At 40.5% G+C, this 22,941-nt stretch overlaps 1 protein-coding gene across 2 annotated transcripts in view; it reads left to right on the plus strand.

Moving 5' to 3' along the window:
* Positions 1-226: 226 nt before the first annotated feature.
* Positions 227-22,941, plus strand: part of Tnks2 (tankyrase 2) — a 58,472-nt gene continuing 35,757 nt past the window's right edge. For both annotated transcript variants that reach the window (XM_050158476.1, XM_050158487.1), the window contains exons 1-8: positions 227-694; positions 11,912-12,136; positions 13,608-13,703; positions 14,173-14,209; positions 15,141-15,216; positions 15,743-15,837; positions 17,899-17,965; positions 21,571-21,757. In XM_050158476.1, the coding sequence (XP_050014433.1) occupies positions 496-694; positions 11,912-12,136; positions 13,608-13,703; positions 14,173-14,209; positions 15,141-15,216; positions 15,743-15,837; positions 17,899-17,965; positions 21,571-21,757 (982 nt within the window). In that variant the 5' untranslated portion in view covers positions 227-495. The remainder of the gene's footprint in view (positions 695-11,911; positions 12,137-13,607; positions 13,704-14,172; positions 14,210-15,140; positions 15,217-15,742; positions 15,838-17,898; positions 17,966-21,570; positions 21,758-22,941) is intronic.

Genomic DNA, 22,941 nt, shown 5'->3' on the forward strand with positions numbered 1-22,941 from the left:
GAAAAGACAAGGCAGCCCTCCCGTTTCCAGCAGAAGATCCCTAAAGATGGCGGTGGGCTGGAGTCCCTTCTCTCCCCCCCAACCAAAGGCTCTGGCTGCACATTTCCCACAAACCCCTCCGCGCGGCCCCGCTCGCTCAGACCGGCTCGGCCGGAGCGCACCCAGTGCGCACGCGCGGGCTGACGTCACGCGCGCTCCCAGGACCCGAGCGAGCTGGCAGGAGTGGTCTCGGCTGCTTCCGCCGCCGCGTCGCTCCAGGGCTCGGCGGGCGGGATCGCGCTGCGTTCGCCGCGGTGGGGCAGCCGGGGGTCACGGAGTCGTGGCGGGGGCGCGCGGCGACGCGGCCATGGGCCTGCGGCGGCTCTGGTGACAGCGGAGAGCCGAGCGGCCCGGGCCCTGAGCGCGTCTCCTGCGGGGGGCCTCGCCCTCCTGCTCGCGGGGCCGGGGCTCCTGCTACCTTTGCTGGCGCTGCTGCTGGCGGCGGCGGCCAGGATCATGTCTGGTCGCCGCTGCGCCGGCGGGGGCGCGGCCTGCGCGAGCGCCGTGGCCGAGGCCGTCGAGCCGTCCGCCCGCGAGCTGTTCGAGGCTTGCCGCAACGGGGACGTGGAGCGGGTGAAGAGGCTGGTGACGCCTGAGAAGGTGAACAGCCGCGACACGGCGGGCAGGAAGTCCACCCCGCTCCACTTCGCCGCAGGTAAACGCCGGCCTCGCGTCGCCTCCCGCACGCCCCCACCTGCAGGCTCGGGCTTGCAGGCCGCGAGCCACACCGCCCTGTCCCGGCGCCGACCTTTCCCGGGGACTCTCGCCCGGGCCGTCTCGCTCTCTCCGGGCTCGTGATGAGGGGTGGGGTGGGCGTGCTCTCGGGTAGTTGTTTTGGTGGTAGGGTTTTTTCTTGTTTTATTTGCGTGGGTTGATGGGGGGGAGGTGCTTTGTTTTGTTTTACTGTATCAACAATACCTGCACCGACTTCCGGTCTTGCTACCCTGCAGGGCCTCTTGCACACAGAAAGACCTTGTGATTTGAAAAAGTAATTATCTCGACAATTCACTCTTTGCAAGTTCCACAGTAACTCTTCCCAATCCCTTAAATTCTAGCGGCCTTCGTAAACTGTGAAAATGTAATTTAGAAGTTGTTTTATTGGCTATTGACTCATTAGAGTTAATTGGTTTAGGTTTCTGGTGAGACTAAAACCGGAAACAGGCAGCTTTGGGAGACCTGAGATCTACTTAGGCTGAGTGTGGGTGGCCTCTGCCACACACACAGGCACAAGTTGGGGTGGAAAGTGAGCGAGAGACAAGATGGAACACGCACTGGAGCTTAGATCTAGGATTTTGAGACTCGTTTTGAGTCATCCTGAGATTTATTTTAAATAGTTTGAAATTAGTTATAACTGCTGGGTTCTCTATGATACCAGAGTGCTAAGGTTTGTTGAGGTATTTAAAATAGCCAGGGATGGCTGGGCGGTGGTGGCGCATGCCTTTAATCCCAGCACTCGGGAGGCAGAGGCAGGCGGATCTCTGTGAGTTCGAGTCCAGCCTGGTCTACAAGAGCTAGTGCCAGGACAGGCTCCAAAGCTACAGAGAAACCCTGTCTCGAAAAACTTAGAAAAAAAAAAAAAAAAAGGCCAGGGATGGGGCCAGCTTATTGACTGAACCTTTTATGCTTCTCCTATAAAGGACAGATTGTAACTTTTTAACCTCGTGATCGAAAAAGGTCATCATGACTTGGTAACATTTGCTATAGGGTGCGTCAAGATTGTTTAGCAGTTCTTTTTAAAAAGAAACATTTTAAGTTTCTTTGTGGGCAGGGATGATGGACAGAAGAGCATGAGAAAGATTTCTTGCTCGCAGGCATTGCTTTTGCAGTTAGACTGATTGTGGGTCTGGTTGCTTTGACCTGTCCCCATTTTATAATGTACATGCTGTCATGAATCACGCTTCCTTAATTGAGAGCCTCTCTAAGAGGGAAAAGCTTGGGAAAACCTCAGGTAGGTGAGCTGAGAACGCCTGTGGACACTGGGAAGAAAAGAAGAGCACTGAGCCCAAATCTCTGTTAACAGTGTTGCCTTTCTTGGGCTAATTTGAATTGACCATTTAGCCAACCTATTTGGCAAATGGTCACAACCAACTGCTACATAATCCAGAGGGGTAATGTTACTTAGATTATGTTCACTTGATAAAAATAGCCAAGGACGGTCTTAGTTGCCACCTTTCAAGAATTTGGTGTATTAGTGAGTTCATGTCTGAAAATAGTATTTAGAGATGTGGGTTTATGGTGTGACCTTGTTGCTCCTACTCCATCCCATCCTCAGTTCTTCCCCAACATACTCCTCTCCCACCCTATGGATGGAATCTAAGGCCTTGCACATGCTAGACAAGTGTTCTACAACTGAATGGGGTAGAGTATACCCAGCCCCATGTATTTTATTTTGTTTGTCCAGATTGAAATGGAAATTTAAATAGCATAGGGACCAACTCACCACTCATAATTTACTTAGATACAGTTTTAGGTTGTAAAATTAAGAAGTTAGGATATAAAAGGCAAATCATAAAATAATTACTAAGGAGGCCAGGGAGATGGCTCAGTGGATTAAGTGCTTACCTTGAAAACTGAGGACTTGAGTTCAGATCCCCACCACATTAAAAAAAAAAAAAGTTGTATTGATACATGGCTATCCCAGCTCTAGGAGGTGAAAGCAGAAGAATCCTTGGGGCTTATTAGCCAGCCCTTCATCAATGAGCCCCAGGGTCAATGCAAGACCCTGCTTTAAAAAATAGAGAACCATAGATAAAGATACCTAACCTGGCACCTGTACACACTCACACACACAATTATTATAAAAAATAATTGCTAAAGAATGGATACTCAGTAACACTTTTGGAAGTCCTACGTTTCAACCCTAGAAAATGAGGAGGTTTTTAAAAGATTGTTTTGTAATTTTGGGGTTTGCTTGTTTATTGAGGTTTTCAAGACAGGATTTCTCTATGTAACAGCCCTGACTGTCCTGGAACTCACTTTGTAGACCAGGCTGGCCTCAAACTACAGAGAGCCACCTGCCTCTACCTCCCTATTGCTGGGATTAAAGATGTGCAGTACTGCTGCGTTCTCTCTCTCTCTCTCTCTCTCTCTCTCTCTCTCTCTCTTTCTCACACACACATACACACACCCATACCTGACTGGCTTGTAAATTTTAAAATTCAAATTATTAGATTAATGGAGCACTTACTAATTCTGTTTTCCTGTGCCGGGTATGGCGCCCAGTAAGTACCTTGACCCTACTAAATGCATTTGCTATTGCTGAGCTACATTCTCAGCCCTATTTATTTTTAAGTAAGTATGCCCACCCACATTTTCTCTGTGGGTAGTGAGTTAGCATTTGTGCTTATGTAGGCGTACTGTTGGGTGCTCGGTCTGTGGTCTCTGGTGATACTTGGTAATTGCCTGACCACGCAGTTATTTATTTGTGTTTGTATTTTATAGGGTTGGAGATGCAAACACATTTTAAAAAATTTAAAATAGCCGGGCGGTGGTGGCGCGCGCCTTTAATCCCAGCACTCGGGAGGCAGAGGCAGGCGTATCTCTGTGAGTTTGAGGCCAGCCTGGTCTACAAGAGCTAGTTCCGAGACAGGCACCAAAGCTACAGAGAAACCCTGTCTTGAAAAACAAAAAACAACAACAACAAAAAAATAGCCAATTAAAGTTTAAAGGTTTAATTGAGCAGAAAAGGTGTGCTTTGTCAATAAGAATGAGAGGTGTGAATGCTAGACAATGAAAAATGGTTTTGTCTTTCCACACATGCACACCCCTCAAAACAAACAAGCCCTCTTAGTTAATTAGTCAGATATCAGCCCCTTATGGGAATTAAGTTCTTTTTGTGATTGAGATAATTACATAAACAGATATTTTTTCTCCTGTTAGCTGCTTTTTATTATTGAACTAGGTAATAAAATTTTTAGGAAGTCATTCCTAAGAAAAAGTACACAGAAAATGATTTCCTTTCCCTTCTATTCTTTTTCTTCCCCCAACTGTACAGGTACAGGATATGAATTGATTTTTTTTTTTCTTTTTTAAAATTTTGAGTGACATCATAGAATGTATACAAACAAGTGGGTTTGGACTCTAATTTTACTAAGTATAAAATTTTTGGCACTAAAATTCTGTCTAATCAACATTTTATGTATGTGGTTGTTTGGCCTGCGAGTGTGTGCTCCGTGTGCATGCAGTACCCTTGGAAGCCAGAAGACAGTATCAGATTCTCCTGGAACTGGAATTACAGATGGTTCTGAGCTGCCATGTGTGTGGTGGGAATTGAACTCTGGAAGAGGAGCCAGTGCTCTTACCCACTGAGCCATCTCTCCAGCTCCTTATCTTTTTTTTTTTTTTTTTTTGGTTTTTCGAGACGGGTTTTTTTTTTTTTTTTTTAAGAATACTTTTATGATCTGAGCATTTTGTGCATGCAGACAGTATGGGTTTTTTGTGTGCATGCATTGGTGTTTTTCCTGCATGCGTGTCTGTGTGCGGGTTAGATCTTGGAGTTGCAGATAATTGTTAGCTGCCATGTGGGTGCTGGAAATTGAACCCCAGTTCTCTGGAAGAGCAGTAAGTGCTTTTTAACCACTGAGCCATTCCAGCCTCCCTGAATACTTTTGGAGTATGCAGGAAAGTGTCAGTCAGTACAGAAAAATGTACAAAGACTGTGGTTTAAGAAGTCCAAGTATGGGCTGGAAAGATGGCTCAGCAATTAAGAGCACTGATTTCTCTTCCAGAGGTCCCTGGTTCAGTCCCCAGCATTCACATGGCAGCTAACTGTCTATAACTCCAAGATCTGACACCCTCACACAGACATACATACATGCAGGCAAAATACCAATGCAAATCAAATAAAAAATTAATTTTAAAAAGAAATCCAGATATATAGACAGTGGATAGAAAGACAGTACATGTGCTATGCTGTGAAGAATGAAAAGTTGAAAATGAATGTGCATTATATAGTTGTAGCCAAGAGATGTAGCACTGTTTTGATTTGTCGTATGTTGTTGGTACCCATTTTGAGCTGGTTAGATTCAATTAGAATCATCCACTATGTGAACTGCTTAGAAGAAGTTTCTTCCATAGGAAGAAAGTGGAATAAAAGCATCTAGAATTCATTGTACAGGCAGTAGATAAAAAACTGGATTTCTAAAGATGAAAGAAGACTGGATGGACCATGTTCACATATATGCAACTCTTGAAGAGTGAATGGATGTGGCTGGTATACAGTAGGAGAAAGGTTACAAGAAGCTGAATAGCCTTTTCTATTCAACTATGGATCTAGTTGGAAGTATCAGAACATGGGGTTCCTTGGCATCTTTCAGAGGCATACAGGATATCTGTAATTTGACAGGTTGTTCATTCTTTGGTATAGAAGAGTAGAATAGTAGTTGTCTCAGTTTAAATCTTTGGCAGGTCATCTACAAACAGTATGATGATTTCTGTCATTTTTATTGTTTACTAAAACAATCCTACCAAAAAATCTCAAAAACCAGGTTGGAGAGATAGCTCAGCAGTTAAGAACACTGACTATTCTTCCAGAGGACCTGGTTCAATTCCCAGTAGCCACAGGGCTGCTCATAACTATCTGTAACTCCAGTTCCAGGGGACCTGACATCCTCACACAGATATACATGCAAGTAAAACACCAATACACATAAAATAAAAATAAATTATTAAAAATCTCAAGAACCAGCCAGGCATGGTGGCAAATGACTTTAATCCCAGCACTCAGGAGGCAGAAATAGGTGGATCTCTGTGAGTTTCAAGGCTAGCCTGGTTTACAGAGTGAGTTCAAGGATAGCCAGGACAAAAAAAAAAAATCTCAAAAACCTTTAATACCATTTCTCTTTTTAAAAAATATTTTTATTATTATTTATTTGTGTGCATGTACCTAAAGTAAAGGCCATCCCCTGGAGCTGGAGTTAAAACAACTGTTTGCTGCCTCATGTGGGTGTTGGGAATTGAATTTGGGTCCTCTGCAAGAACAATCCATGTTCTTAACCACTAAGCCATCTCTCCAGACCTTTTAATACCATTTCTAACATCGTAGCCACACAAATCCACAAAATGTATCCACATTTTTTTGCCTGGGACTGCAATTGCACATTATTATTTTCAGGGTGGGGTTTTGATTCAGGAATTAAATATTACAACAGAAACCCCAATACTGATTAGTCTGCTCAAAAAGTCAGGCTTTGATTCACTGTGTCTTGTAATGTAAGATCTTAGCTAAGCATTTTCCTTGGCTCTTCCTGAACTTAGAGAGCTGGCTTCAGTAACTTCTTTGGAGTACTCTTCTGGGTGCTCCCTCATCCAGAATGTCAGGGTTTCATCATCTCATGGTCCATGACATTCTTTTCTATGTTTCTTCTAGTCTGACTGGATAGTATACCTGCTCCAAGTCAAAATGGACAGAGCCCTCTTCCTTTAATTACTATTCTAAAGAAATTTAAGGTGGAGGTTGGCATTGACTCTTAGGGTATATCTGCTCATGTTCTACCTTCCAGTGAGAACAGATGGAAATGGAGCTGTAAAGCATTCCCTTCCCCCAAGAAATTGTTACTTTGTCAGAAGTGCTGTGTACCATTCTTGAGAATCTAAGAAAGAGGATTTCATCAGAGATTATTTCCTGAGAATTTGGAAAACATCTTTTTATTGTTTATTTTTGGTTTTTGTTTGTTTTTTAAGGCTGCATTACATGTCATCTGGTTGATTTTTATTCATCTCTTGATCCCTTTGCCTCTGAAATGCTAGGGTTAGAGGTATGAGGTACCATGTCTGACTGATGCATCTTAGATGGGTGTGTTTCCCCAGCAGTGGAAAGTTTATTGACATCACCTCAGGCTCTCTAAGGAAAATCCTCCAGTGCAGGGGTTCTCAGCCTGTGGATTGTGTTTGGGGATCAGACAACACTTTTACAGGGGTTGCATGTCCGATGTTTACAGTTCATAACAGTAGCAAAACTACACTTAAGATGTAGCAATGAAAATAATTTTATGGTTGGGGGCACCACAGCACGGGGAACTATATTAAAGGGTCGCAGCATTAGGAAGGATGAGAACCACTGTTTAGTGTTAGGATGTGGCTTCAGTTGTTCAAAATTTCAGGCTCTTGATCTTGAACAGTATAGCAAATTCAACTACCTGTAGTCAGTGTCCCTTTAATTTTGGCTTCAAGCAACCCCCTTTTCATGGTATTTTGCCAGGTAGTTACAACTTGACCTTTAGCTAGGTCCAGCACATTGGAACAGGAATCTTCCCACTAGACTCTATTTCTTGTAACAGTAACAACTAAACACTTACTTTAGCTTTCGCTATACTCACCAAGTTCTTCTTTTAGTGAGAGTCGGCCTTTATATCACCATTTTTATTAATGATTGTTACCAGTGAAACAGTAGGGATCCTTCTTCTAAAGGTGGATGTATTACATGACTTTACGGTTAAGAGGAATACGTAACTAATTTCTGCGTATTCTCATTCTTTTGTTTACTCTCCAATTTAGAAAGCCGTTTCTAAAAGCTTTTCCTCCAGATGGATACTGAATGGATGGGAGAGGGGCAGTAGTAGACAATATAGCTGAGGTAGTGGTAACAGTCAGACATGAAAGCAGTGAATTTACAGTCTCCTTGAAATTCTTCTTTGCTTCTCAGTACCATTCTCAGTTTCCATTCTTAGCTTTTTTTCTCATACCCTGGTGTATTAAGCAAACAACAACAAACTACTAAACACCTCATCCTCTGAAGAACTCCAGGAAAATAAGGATGACTAAGACATTCACAGCTCTCAAGTCTTATGGAATTAGCATCCAGGAGCTGGGTTTGGTTGTACATGCTCATAATCTCAGCCCTAGAAAGCTGAAGCAGGAGGCTCTTGAATTTGAAACTAGCAGATACTGAGCCACCATATACAGAGAAAGACAGATGATACGGACTGTGAACAACAAAGACCCAATCCCTGCTCTTAGGGAACTTTTAGCCAGCCCGTGTTAGGTGAGAACAGTTGGACAGAGTGGAGACTGGACAGAGGTCGCCTTGTTTGGGTGGTGACTTTTAAATAAACAACAAAACTAAGGGTTGTACATTCAAAGGAAGAGCTTTATGAGTGGAGAGACAGCATTTACTGAATCTCAACATACTTGACAAACTCAGAAGAAGCTGGATCACAATTAGGAGGGGGAGGAGGGCATGATACAGTGCCAAATGCCAGTTCATCCAGGATTCTTGGTAATTCACTGTGGTGATGTGGGATTCCCCTCTGTATGCTATGAATATGTTTTATTACCATTGGTTAACATAGAAGCTGTTTTAGCCAATGGCTTAGCAGAAATCTGAATAGACACAAAGAGAGACACAGAGAGAAGGCATAGTCAGAAAGATGCCATGTAGCTGCTGCCAAAGGGGAGGACATACTAGAACCTTAGGAACCTTACCGGTAGGCCACAGCCTCATGGCAATACACAGATTGATTTAAAAAAAAAAAAAAGGGTTAATTCAAGATGTGAGAGCTAGCTAGAAATATGCCTGAGCTGTTGACAAAGCAGTGTTGTAATAAATATAGTTTCTGTGTGATTATTCGGGTCTGAGCAGCCGGGGAAGAAAAGAGCAGTCTCTGCCTGCACTGTGGCCCATTTGAGTGTTTAGTCTGAGTGCCCATGGAAAGCAAGTGAACTATTTTAAACAGTAACGTTATACGGTGGAGTTAAGTTTTGTTGGTTTGTTTTGTTTCTGTGGGTGCTTGTGTTTGTGCTGTGGGGTTGTGGTTTGTAGACTCACTGAGCACAGGCTACTTTTATATTTGTAATCTTTGTGTCTTAGTCTCCTGAGGAAAGAGACCACTGACATGTAACACAGAACTGAGGTCCTGGACTCTTTAATTCTATGAAGTGAAAGAGTCATGAATATCTTTGTTGATCATTTCCCCAGTATTCTAGTTTGCTTCCTACTGTTGTGGTAAAACACCACGACCAAAAGCAACTTTGGGAGGAAAGGATTTATTTAGCTTATACTTCCACATCACAGTTGTTCAAGAAGGAACTTGAGGGCAGGAACTAAAACAGAAGCTGTGGAGGAATGGTGTACTCGCTTGCTCTATGCAGCTCCTTCAGCTAGCCTTCTTATACAGTCCAGGATCACCTGCCCAGGGTGGCCCTATTCAGTCAATCATTAATCAAGAAAGTGCCCTGTAGACTCTACAGGCCAGTCTGAGGGAAGCATTTTCTCTGTCGATTCCCTAATGACTCTAACTTGTGTCAAGTTGACAAAAACCTAAGCTACATACTAAGTGTCCTTCACAGTATGTAGCATCCAACAGTTTGTTGATATTTGCTGGATTGTTATATCATAGTATTAGAAAATAGACAAAGAAGAAAAGCTATAAAAGAACAGCTCTGTTCTGGTGTGTGCATCCATAAAGACTGTTGGAAATAGAAATGAAAGGGACACTTCTGAAAAAAAGACTGTTGAAGGCAGGAAGTTCTGGTGGCTGAAATAAAGCAGTGTCAGTGGAAGTATAGAAAAGCTGAGACCTTGTTGAGCTAAAGAGAGATGCTTTTGAAAGGATCAAGAGGAAACAGTCTAGAACTTAGGTGACGAGTGTAGACTGGAGATTCCAACTACAGATCCCACCAGATTCAATTTTGCAGTCTTCTCCCACATACATACTTTCAGCACTACTCATTCTACTCTTTTTCATCACCTCTTAACATACTTTTTTATGTTTATTGCCTTCCCCCATGCCAATAAAAAAGAAGTTCCTCAAAAGCAGAAATTTGGTGAGCTAGAGAAATGGTTTTGAAGTTAAGAGCACTTGGTTCCCATGCAGAGGACCCAGGTTCATTACCAGCACCAATAGATGGCTATAACTACAGTTTCAGGGGATCCAAAGCCATCTTTTATTTCCCAAAGGCCCCTCTATGTACATAAAAAACAATTTGTGCGCATGCGCCACTCACACAAACACAAATTTTTTTAAGGCAGAGATTTAGTTTACTTACTGGTTTGTCATATACACCAGAAAAGTATCTGGCACATAGTAGATGTTTTCTTATGATTTGTTAAATGAATGAGTGATCAGGGGAAGACCTGAATCATGACTCCTTGAGCTCTTTGGAGAATGTATTTCAAGCAGGAAAGAATAGTGAGCTGTTGAATATTGCTGGTGTATCTAGTCAAATGCAGACAAAAACCTTTGGATTTAGGAATATGGCTATTGGAAGTGACCCTGTTCAAAGCAACTGTGAGAAAGAAGCAGAAGCTGGCTGAATTTGAGATAAACCTTACTGATTGGGTAATGCAGGAGCAGAGCTGAGAATGTGCGTTCCAGAAGAAGACTTTCCATGAGAGGAAGAAAGGAGTGTGTTGAGGGGCTCTGGGGAATGACCTAGTAGAGTGTCGAGATTGAGGGAGCACAGAGAGCAAAGATCTTGAGAAAGTGAGGAAGGACTGTAGGTTCTTATATGCTTCCCACTGTATAACAAAATATCAGTGTTCTCTAGTTAGCTTCATTAATATTCATGCATGGCTTTATGGTCAGAACTCCAAAATGACTGTCTCCAGGTTGGACCAGTTTCCTGAGTTTAGGATCCACAGAACCTATTACTCACTGGACATTTGTCCCATGAGCACATCTAACTAAGCATTTCCAGAACCAAATCTTATCTACTGTTCCAGTTAGCGTTTTTATTACTGCAGTAAAACACCATGCATGGCCTGTTACACAGAGAAACCCTGTCTCGGAAAACAACCATGACCAAAAGCAACTTGGAAGGGAAAGGGTTTATTATACTTCCACATCACAGTTCATCACTACAGGTAGTCAGGGCAGAAATTCAAACAGGGCAGGAACCTGGAGGCAGGGACTGATGCAGAGACCATGAAGAAGTACACTTATTGGCTTGCTCAGCTTGCTTTGTTACAGCACTGGAGCTCAGGGGTGTGGCACTACATAAATGGACTGGACCCTCCCTTATCAACCACTGAGAAAATGCCCTACAGGTGCCTACAGCCAGGGGCAATTTCTCAATTGAAGTTTCCTCCTTTCAGATGATTCTAGCTTATGTCAAGTTGACAAAAAGCTAACCAGCACACTCACAAACCCTGTTTTATTCTATATCTTGGTTAAGATTCTGTTTACCATATTAGCCACTGGAGTCTATGGTTTCTTTTCTTTCTCTTTTTAGTTACTGATAGTGTCATGTGCAGTAGTAAAAAGATTGAGAAATCACCAACTATCTAGATCAGGATGGAACTAGTTAAATTTTCATGTTTCAGTAAAATAGAAGTTAATTTCTAGACTACTACTAGATTTTAAATTTTAAAAAATGGGAATATGCAAATAGCATAGCATCTTTTAAAAATATTGGTGGGGATATGAGTGGAATGGTGCTTCACATGGATTGGAACAGTAACCGCATCAGATTTTGACTTAGCTATCTCCTGTCTCTATATTCCTTCCATTTATCTACCCCACTGGAGCAGAAAGATTCTGAGACTTTAAGTCTGCTACTTCTTTATTAGGTACTCATTTATATACTTAAGTTACATACATTGGAGTGTATGAAAATGTGTGCACACTAAATATGCAGAACTTGGTATTTGCAATTGGAAATGTCATTATATAGTTGGAGCCACTTGGGGTTTGAGCTTTTAGCCCCCTTAGAATCATCTTTGAAATTAGTAGCAATAGCAACTAGGGTGTTGTAGGCTACTTAGCAGAGGGAGAGACCTTGGGTTTAAACATTAAGGTTAGTTGTATGTATTTCAGGTCATCTTTTCAACAGTTCTTAAATCCTTGATCATGGTATTTTTTATCCTAAAACATTCTAGCATAGCTTGTCATTTTCCTTGGTAAACTTAAATGTGGGCAATTTGTATTCTTTCTAGGTTTTGGACGGAAGGATGTAGTTGAATATCTGCTTCAGAATGGTGCAAATGTGCAAGCACGTGATGACGGGGGTCTTATTCCTCTTCATAATGCATGCTCTTTTGGTCATGCCGAAGTAGTCAACCTCCTTTTGCAACATGGTGCAGACCCAAATGCTCGAGATAATTGGAATTATACTCCTCTCCACGAAGCTGCAATTAAAGGAAAAATTGATGTTTGCATTGGTAAGCCAGTATTTCTTTTTCAGAATTTTCTAGAAATTCTGACTATTCTGAATCTAATGTGTCTAGTGTTGTCTTTTACCAGGCTGAACTTAGATTTAAATCTGTTCATGATTTAATCTATCTTTTTTTTCTCTCCAGCCCTCAAACCATTCGTTATTGCATGTCTTTTCTTAAAAATCTTAAAATTCTGTGGTAAATAGGAAAGGAAATCATTCTCTAGAAAATTGTGTTCTCTTGAGAGATAAGATGCATAAAGAACCAAATAAAGGCAGCTGAACATGGTGGTTTTTAATCCCAGTGCTGGGAGGCAGAGGCAAATGATCTCTGAGTTCAGAGACAGCTGGGACTACACAGAGAAACCCTATCCCTAAAAATCAAATAAAAGAACAAATAAAGGCATAGTGGAAATGAACGTTGCGTATTAGAAGATAATGGCTAATGGTGTAAATTAGTATGCTGGTTAAGTTATCACCTAGACACAAGTAGAGTCACCTGGCAAGACCGAACCCCAACTGAGGATTGCCTCTAGTAATTATCTTAGTTCTTAGTTGATGTAAGCGGGCTCAGCCCACTGTGGGCAGTGCCCTCCGAGGCAGGTGAGCCAGAGCTGTGTTTCTTTATTCTCTTAAGTAGCTAAACAAGACAGTGAGCAGTGTTCCTTCATTGTCTCTGCTTCAGTTCCTGCCCTGAGGTTCCTGCCTCAACTTCTTAATGATAGAATGTAAATCAAATAAACCCGTTTTCCCCAAGTTTCTTTTGGTCATGGTTTTATCACAGTAACAAACCCATAACTGGAACATTTAGCCAGAGTCAGGTCTCAAGGCTCAACTTTCTGGCATCTTTGTACTGGAGAAATGTGAGGAAACAGAAAGGGACTTTGTGAAGAACTCTGGTTATGGTTTGAGGGTCTTGTTGTAATATAGGCACCATTCACTGAGTTGCCCAGATAAGCCTTGAACTTTCCATTCTTCAAAAAACTTTTATTTTTTTGCTTCTGTGTGTGCAAGTGCACACAAATGCATGCTTGTGTTCACATAGGTTTTAAATCCTCCAGCTCTCTGCCTGGTCTGTGTACAGCTTTGGGCAGTTGATGATAGAAGAGTCTTTCTGCCATAGACAGTACTCCTGTGCAGCAAGTAAAACTTTGACCAGAGTTCCATTTTCCCCCGCATACTTCCTACCACCCTTTATCACCTGTCACCAGGGAAAAAATAGCCAAGAAAAATCTTTGTTGAACAGAGAAAACTTACCATGCTCTTAGTGTATTAAATAATTGAATATGTTATAGTTTCTTAAATTTAAGGATTTACCATATTATTAGTATACCAAAAGTCTTTAATAATTTTGAGAATTCTGTACTGGGTCTTTTATAATTTTGAGAATGGAAGGAAGGAGGGAAGGAAAGAAACTGATTATTAGCTCAGACTGCCATGATGGCCATTTTGAAAAGTAGTGTTGCTATTTTTTGCAGTGCTTTTACAGCACGGAGCTGAGCCAACCATCCGAAATACAGATGGGAGGACAGCATTGGATTTAGCAGACCCATCCGCCAAAGCTGTTCTGACTGGTAAGTCTGTGTGTACTTTGGTTGTTTCAGGATTATTTTGCTGTCTGTCAACAGTTGAATTTGATTGTTATTTAAAAACAATAAAGCCTTTTTTCTTTCAAATTTGTATTTAAATTTGTCATTGTATTGGCAGAAGATATGATAAACATGTGTTGCTTCAGGTATTCACTATATTTTTTAAAATCCCCAAGTTTTTCAGACAATTAATGTATTTCTTTATAGACTATTATGTTTTTGGTGTAATGATTTTTTTAAGGAATTCTTTAAAAATACTTTATTCTAGTTATTTCAAAAGTATGGCTGTTTGAACTAGAACTCATTTCCTTGAAATCTTTTGACATTAGTACAGCTCTAGTTTAAGTTAGCAGGGTTGGTTTGAGCTTTATGTATTTTTGCCTTTACCTAGTATGATGTCCATTTAAGTAACTGCCATTATTTCTGATAGTCTTCCTCTCCCCCCAATTCACAGGTGACTATAAGAAAGATGAACTCTTGGAAAGTGCCAGGTATGTACTACTCTTAAGTATATGTGCCATAAAAACTCCACAGTGGGAGGTGGGGGTGGTGGAAAGATGACTCGGTGATTAGGAGCACTTGATACTCTTGCAGAAGACTCAGGTTCGGTTCCCAGCACCCACAAGACAGCTCACAACCATCTGTAACTCTAGTTCCAGAGGCTCCTATACCCACTCCTCATCTCCTTGGGCTCCAGAGTAGCCCTGGCTGTCATAGAACTTACTCTGTAGACCAGGCTGATCTCAAACTCACAGGGATCCACCTGCCTCTGCCTCTTGAGTGCTAGAATCAAAGGCATACACTACCACTGCCCAACTAAAAATAAATCTTTAAAAAGCAAATTCTTGCTAGATACCTTTAATTCCAGCATTCCAGAGGCAAAGGCAGATAAATCTCTATGAGGGGATGGAGACATGACTCAGTGGTTAGGAGCATTTGATGCTCTTGCAAAGAACCCAAGTTCAGTTCCTGGTACCCTCATCAGAGGACATAAAACTGCCCTTAACTTCAGCTCCAGGAGTATCTGGTGCCTCTGACCTCTATAGGCAGCACACAAAACATGTATGTGTTGTATTGTGTCTACACACACACATATAACACAAACACATTACAAAGAACAAAAATTAGATATTTTAAAAGAAAACAGATTTCACTGTGAATCTCTGGTTCTTCAAATGTGATTAATAGCCCACACTTGTAATCTCCATCCATGGGAGACAGGGTCAGTAAGCCTGCAATGAGTTCAGGATAGCTCGAGCAACAGAGAGAGTTCCAGGATAATCTGTGCTACAGAATATGACAGACCTCATCTTTAAAAAAAAATTGTCTAATGCCATAAGCATGCTTTAAGAGAAGACTTTGTTTTTAATGGTTAAATACATAGTATAAGCTACTAATGCATTTTTTAATGTGTGTTTCTAGGAGTGGCAATGAAGAAAAAATGATGGCTCTGCTTACACCATTGAATGTCAACTGCCATGCAAGTGATGGCAGAAAGGTACTTGCTTTGATGATTTTTTTTTTTTTTAGAATTTTTTATCATCTGGTGATAGGAATGTATATTTATTATAAGGTCCTGGTATTTTCTTTTTAATTTTAGATAGTAATTGAGATTCTTAATAAAACTCATTGATAATGAACATTTATTGCATATTATCTCTATGCAATAATGAACTTTAAACTTTTATGCTATGCCTATTATACATGTTAATTTCCTAAAACCAAATTGAGCTGGGCAATTGTGGCATATGATTTTAATCCCAGCACTCAGGAGGCAGATGCAGGTGGATCTCTGAAATTGAGGCCAGCCTGGTTTACAGAGCAAGACCTAAGAAATAGAGAAACCCTGTCTCAAAACACCTCCCTCCCCCTGAAAAAAAGAAAAGAAAAAGAAATGTATTGTTTATTAGCAATGATTAATCATAGTTAGATTTTCTTGTATTATGTGTTTGGGTTTTTGTATTTTCAAACATTTTATGCAGCCATTATGTGAATTTCATTAGTTTATTTGGTTACTGTTTCAGTCAACTCCATTGCATTTGGCAGCAGGATACAACAGAGTAAAGATTGTACAACTGTTACTGCAACATGGAGCTGATGTCCATGCTAAAGATAAAGGGTAAGCTTTGAACAAAAGTGAGGCCTTCTTGTTAGCGTCCTTTAACACACTATCTCCTTAATGAAAACATTTTCCTGTTGCTATTTAAGGAAATTGTGATCTTTTGTAAGATGCAAGTTGTTCTGAGTACCATAGGGATTTTAAAGCATTAAACCTACCACTCAGCTCGTGAAAGATGCCCCATTAATTTGAGTGATAAGTAGAGACTGATGAATGGAGTTATTCATGCTCTGCCCATATCTTCAAGGCAGGGTGTGATGCCACAAGCCTATAATCCTTTAAGTTGGAAGAGTATAGTCAGAAGACTCAAGAAGTCAGGGCATCTTTGGCTGCATAACAGTTCCAGGCTAGCCTGGGCTATTTGGAACTGAGACTCAAAAATAAATGAATAAACAAATAGAAAGCAGACTTTAGATAAAGAATATGATTCTATAAGAAAATACAGATAGTGCATTTAAGAAGTGGTAAACAAGCCAACTTTGACACAGGTTTATAATCTCAGCTCCTTGGGAGGATGAGGGAGGAAGATCATAAGTTTAGGCAAGCCTGGGGCAGTTTAGTAAGATATCCGTACCATGCCACCCCCAGTGAAAGGGAGGGGATATAGCCCAGTGGCAGGACTCATGTTTTAGCATGCACAAAGGCCTGAGCTCAGTCAACAGTAACATGCACACACCCCAAGCTAATTTGGATAAAGCAGAGGGAGATGATTGACATTGGACAAATATCAGAATTGGAGAAACTAGTTAAAAAAAACAAACTAGTTCTAGAAAAGTTTTGTTTTTATTACCATAAGGAGCTCAACTTTTTTCTGCAGTCATAAGCATTTTATGATCTGAAATGAGGAGCTTGTTTTATTCTCAAAGGAGCTTAAGGAGAGATGCATTATGGGATAATACTTGTTGGATACTTGAAAGGTGGAGATTAGAAGTGAGGACAGCAGTATCTAAGAGTGAGCACTGTGGAGTGAGCTTCTACACAGCTAGGATTTCTAACAGAGGTTGCCATTGCAGTGGAAAAGGAGAGATAGTGAAGATCTGGATGTGAAATGAGAGGAACAGAGAAAACTTTAACATCCTGAAACTGAGAGTTAGACCCACAGCACACATATTGAAGTAGAGGAGGGGAAATGGTTTGGCAGAAAACATTGTGCTAACTTTTAGAGCTCTTGGTTTAATGAGAATGTAGAAATTCAAGCACAAATATTTAGTGAGTGGCAGTGAAATAGGTATTCAGGCAAGGAAAGAGCTGTGTATTACCAAAAACTGCTCTGGCAGTGCTTGCGCTAGTTAGTAAAGCTGATCCCCAAGAAGAGGGAGAGAGGCTTAAAGGTAGAAGCCAGAATGTCAAGGTTATATAGTAATATAAGGTTATAATGTAAGTGTTCTTCCATTATATTACAAAGGAATTTGGCTTCAGTTTACCGAGGACTGTAGCATTTGCCTTACAGAATTTCAAAAGATGTTTCAAAGAAGACCTGTTTATTCAGAATAAATCTGAAAAGGATATGTGAGCCAGAACAACAGAAGGAAGGAAATCTATACCTAGGAAAAGTACATGTGCAGATACACAAAGAATTATAAAGCCCGAGAAAAGCTCAGAACCTTGTGTGTGTTGTGTTAACTTAGAACAGAACCAGGCGCTCGCCTTTATTCCCAACGCTGGGAAGGCAGAAGCAGATGGATGTCTGTGAGTTCAAGACCAGCCTGGTCTACATAGTGAGTTCCAAGCCAGCCTAAGCATATAGTGAGACCTCATATAAGGGAAAATTTAAAAGTTAGAAACGTCTCTTCAAAGAAAGCAAGGAAGAACAATGATATTAAAACAAGAATGCCTATAAAGGATTTACCTTTATAAAAATCTGGCCAGAGTTTAGAGAATAAATTGGTTTAGAGGTTGTTTATTTAGGTTGTAACTATGTAAGCCCAAACTAGTTATGAGTAGTAGTGGTGGGGAGAAAAGGAATATGGATCTGAAAGAGACTTGGAAATTACAATTTGAAGATTGCCCTAGACTTAGGGACTCAGTAATAAAGGGCTTTTCCCCTCCCTTTCATTGCAGTGATCTGGTACCATTACACAATGCCTGTTCTTATGGTCATTATGAAGTAACTGAACTTCTGGTCAAGGTTAGTTCTTCTGTGCCTTATTATTTTCTGTAATTACATAAAATGATTTGAAATGCAGTGTTTCTGACTTATTCTTTGTTTTGGGTGCTTGGTAGAAAGTGGGAATAATGATAATCACAACATGCAGATTATTGATAAAATAACATTTGATTGCCTTCAGATTTTTGAGATACCATGCAATGTTAAATATATAATTGTCATGGGTGGGGGTAAGTGGAGAGAATGGGAGGAGGGAAGGGAGTTGGAACTGGGATTGGTATGTAAAATGAAAAAGATAATTTGTTTTCTTTAAAAAGTTAAAAATAAATGAAAAGTGGCACTAAAAAGGTCACACTAAAGTGTTAATTGAGATGAGGGATCAGGGATTTACCAAAATAAGATTGAAAATACATACAGAGGTCCTGAGCAAACACCAGGTTGACAACCCTTGCTAGAGAGTCTGGTTAACAGAAGACATTAATTCAGTGACTGCATTCCATGATCAGAACACTCATTATACCTAGGAACAGGGGGTACCAAGTCACATCCCTTAGTTAAATAATGAAATATGGCACCAGCAAATAGAAAAATAGCAACAAGGGCTAGCAAGATGTCTTAGTGGGTAAAGCCTTTTTTACTGCTAAGCCTAATGACCTCAGTTCAATCCCTGGGTTCCACATGGTAGTAGAAAACCAACTTCTTCAAGTGGTCTTCTGACCTCTGCGTGTGTACTGTGGCACATGCATGTGTGCGCATAGTAATTTAATGGGATGATAAATATACTTTTTTGCCAGGCAGTGGGGGTTGTTTGGTTGGCTGATTGGTTTGGTGTGCGCCACTACCACCTGACTGACAGTAAATGTACTTTCTTTGTTTTTTGAGACAGGGTTTCTCTGTAGCCTTGGAACCTGTCCTAGAACTAACTTTTGTAGACCAGGCTGGCCTCGAGCTCACAAAGATCTGCCTGTCTCTGCCTCCCAAGTGCTGCCACTTGGGAGTATTTTTATTGTAAAGTATATTATACTATATTATATATTGTATGTATATTATACTACTGCCTGGCAATAATTATACTTTAAAAAAAAATTTTTAAGCATAACAATGTTGGCACTTGCCTTTAATTCCAGCACTCTGGAGGCAGAAGCAGGTGGATCTTCTGAGTTTGAGGTCAGCCTGGTCTACATAGTGAGTTCTAAGCCAGCCAGGTTTACATAGTGAGACCTTGTATCAAAGTATCACAAATAAGTAAATAAACGTTTTTTAAAGGATAGCAAGGCATTTTCTCAACTTTAATCTTCAAAGCCTCTAAGTGCAAAAAAGCAAGTAGTCTGATCTGAAGAGGGGAAATTCTGTCAGATTCATAACTAAATATCTCTGCCAAGAGTTGACTGTTATTCTTCACTTGAGAGGAATGTCAGAAACTCTAATAGACTGCCTTAAGGTTCTGTCTGTAACTGGTTTTGTTTGTTTGTTTTTCAAGACAGGGTTTCTCAGTAGCTTTGGAGCTTGTCCTGAAACTAGCTCTTGTGTAGACCAGTCTGGCCTTGAATTCACAAAGTTCTGCCTCCTGAGTGCTAAGATTAAAGGTCTGTGCCACCACCACGTGGTCATCTGTCTGTAACTTTATTGTGATCCAGGTTTTAATGTTGGTTTGATATAAAATTAGAGAATATAAAGCTAATTGTTTTTCTGGTTTTAACTCTTGCATTTAGTTTACTTTATGTGTGGAGGAGGCAGTAAAAATATAATTGAAAATGTAAATAAGGCCCAGGGCAAAGCTCCATAGCTTCAGGATGGGTGCTCGAGATGTACCCATTCACCAAGACTGTGTGGCTTTGGGTCTGACTAATCTCACTGAGTAATATTTTCTTTGTGACTTATTTACAATAAAGGTTTGACTATTAAAAAATTTAGAAAGGCTTAATGGTAGTGATGCACAGCTTCAATCCCAGCACTCAGGAGTCAGAGGCAGATGCAGGCAGATCTCTGAGTTTGAGGCCAGCCTGGTCTACAGAGTGAGTTCCAGGACAGCCAGAACTACACAGAGAGAAACCCTGTCTCGAAAAACAAAATAAAACAAAATAGAAATTAGAAAGGATATATAAAAATGGGCAGGCTGTTGACATGAAGTATGTAAGAATAAGTGAGAACAAGCTTCGGTTGAAGTTACTATAAATCAAATTTAATAAGAGTCAGCAAAAAGACCCAAGTTCACAAAAATAGCACAAAAGATGTGATGTCTACTTCATGTTTTAAACCTTCTAGAGTTTTGGGTCAGGAGAGGTGATTGGGGTTAACAGCATACATGATCTTGCCTAGGACAGGAGTTTGGATGTACCCACGTTATGTACCTCAGGCAGCCTGCCTCCAGAGACCTTGCCGTGATGCATGTATCCCCACACACTGACACATGCAGACACATGTAATTAAAAAAAATATACCTGGAAAAAAAAAAGCTAGAGCTTTTAAGTTGCCCAAGTATAATATGTGATGTTAGCTATTTAAAAGATTACTTTAACTCTGTGCTAATGGAAGCATAGTATCAAAGAGTCAAACCACATTCAGGAATCTTGTTATTTCAGGCTCCTCCTGCTGCTGCAGCCTTACTCTTCTTGTTCCTGTCCAGTTGTCCAGTAACAGGCTAATAAGTAAACCACAATGTAATAAAAAGCTCCTCAGCAGTTCAAACTAGTGATGCAGCCCAAGTCTCAGGAACATTACTGTTTGAAAGAGCTAAACACACACGGTCTGTTGTGTCTCATTTTTTATGAAATCCAAGAATACATAAATATGATACTAAAAAACCAGGGCAGGGCTAGAGAGATAGCTCAGAGGTTAAGAGCACTGATTGTTCTTCCAGAGGTCCTGAGTTCAATGCCCAGCAACCACACGGTGGCTCACAACCACCTGTAATGAAATCTGGTGCCCTCTTCTGGCCTACAGGCATACATGCAGACAGAACACTATAAACAAAATAAATAAATAAATGTAAAAAAAATAAATAAAATAAAAAACTAGGGCAGAAAAATGCCAATGAAAGAAGCATAGAAACATTCTGTGGCAGTAGTGGTCCACACCTTTCATCCCAGTATTTGGGAGGCAGAGACAGGCAGATCTCTGAGTTCATGGCCAGCCTGTTCTATTGAGTGAGTTCTAGGACAGCCAGGGCTGTTACACAGAAAATCTCCGTCTCCAAAAACAAAAACAAAGAAATATGAATCTTGTTTCTTGTGGTGGAATGGATCGGTATCTTTCAAAATTCACTAAGCTATACTCATTAAGAGTTCTGCTTCCCTGCATATAAATTATACCTGCAAAAAGAAAGGGAGAGGGCTGGAGAGATGGCTCAGAGGTTAAGAGCATTGCCTGCTCTTCCAAAGGTCCTGAGTTCAATTCCCGGCAACCACATGATGGCTCACAACCATCTGTAATGAGGTCTGGTGCCCTCTTCTGGCCTACAGACATACACACAGACAGAATATTGTATGCATAAGTAAATAAATGTTTAAAAAAAAAAGGGAGATTCCTGCAGAAGACCCTTTACTAAATTTGAATGTTAAGTTATACAGGGTTAGTCTGAATTCTCTTAAGAATTGAACATTAACTATACACCTTTTCTTCCCCAGCATGGTGCCTGTGTAAATGCAATGGACTTGTGGCAGTTTACTCCTCTTCATGAGGCAGCTTCTAAGAATAGGGTTGAAGTGTGTTCTCTTCTCCTGAGTTACGGGGCAGATCCAACACTGCTGAATTGTCACAATAAAAGTGCCATAGACTTGGCTCCCACTCCACAATTGAAGGAAAGATTATCATGTGAGTATGTGTTCAACATGGGTGCGATGGCACACACCTTTAATCCCAGCACTTAGGAAGCAGGTGTAGATGGATCTTTTTTGTTCAGCCAGGACAACATAGTGAGGCCCTGTCTTGGGAAAACATGCACATGCATACACAAACAAAAAAGCCATATAATACTTAGCAAAATACATGACCTAAATGAATGAGTTTTTTTTCTTTTTCACAATTCTTTTCTTTTGGGAATGTATAAATAGTAAAATGTTTTCTTTATAGAAGGCTGTCCTGTTTCTGTTTAGCATAGTTAATTTAAATACTGTGTAAAAATATATTTGGGCTAGTTTTTCAGTTTAAGAAATATAAATTATAGTTGGATTTTACCCATATCTTTGGGTCTTGCTAGTTCATTTTACAAAAAGTTGTTTGTTGTCTTATAAATATAGTCCCTGGGTTATGACATATAATGCTCTTTACTACCTCAGCCAAATTCTATGGTTTCCTGTGTAGTTAAAGAAAATATAGTAAGAAATAAGCACTTGGGCTGGAGAGATGGCTCAGTGGTTAAGAGCATTGCCTGCTCTTCCAAAGGTCCTGAGTTCAATTCCCAGCAACCACATGGTGGCTCACAACCATCTGTAATGAGATCTGGTGCCCTCTTCTGGCCTGCAGACATACATGCAGACAGAATATTGTATACATAATAAATAAATAAATATTAAAAAAAAAGAAATAAGCACTTGATTTAGATATAGTATTACTACATAGAAATGAATTATGTGAACTGAATTTACATTATTCTAACAGTAAATGATAGTGAATGATTTCACAATTTCTCAGATCTAATAAGTAAAAGAAACTTTGAGGAAATGCTTTCTTTAATGTTGTTCATCCTGAGGAGCAACTGATGAGCCAATGTGTTTGATCCATAGTTACCTGGTAGGCATGAGCAAGACTATCTTCTACTGCTGGAATGCTAGCGTAGGGGTCATGGTCACCCTTTGTAAATTCTCAGAGCACTCTGGGATGGGAATAGATTGCAGTAGTGTAGATAATCTCTAACCCAGTTATAGAATAGCAGCAGACCATGGATTTTCCTTGGCCTAAATTTATGTATAGACTTAGGAATGAATTGAGCCATGACTAAAGGGAACTAGTCTGCCATTGTTAATAATAATAATAATAATAACAACAACAACAACAAC

The sequence above is a fragment of the Alexandromys fortis genome, unplaced genomic scaffold (genome assembly GCF_014885135.2).
Source record: "Alexandromys fortis isolate MF-2015 unplaced genomic scaffold, M_Fortis_MF-2015_v1.1 scaffold_10, whole genome shotgun sequence".
NCBI lineage: Eukaryota > Metazoa > Chordata > Mammalia > Rodentia > Cricetidae > Alexandromys > Alexandromys fortis.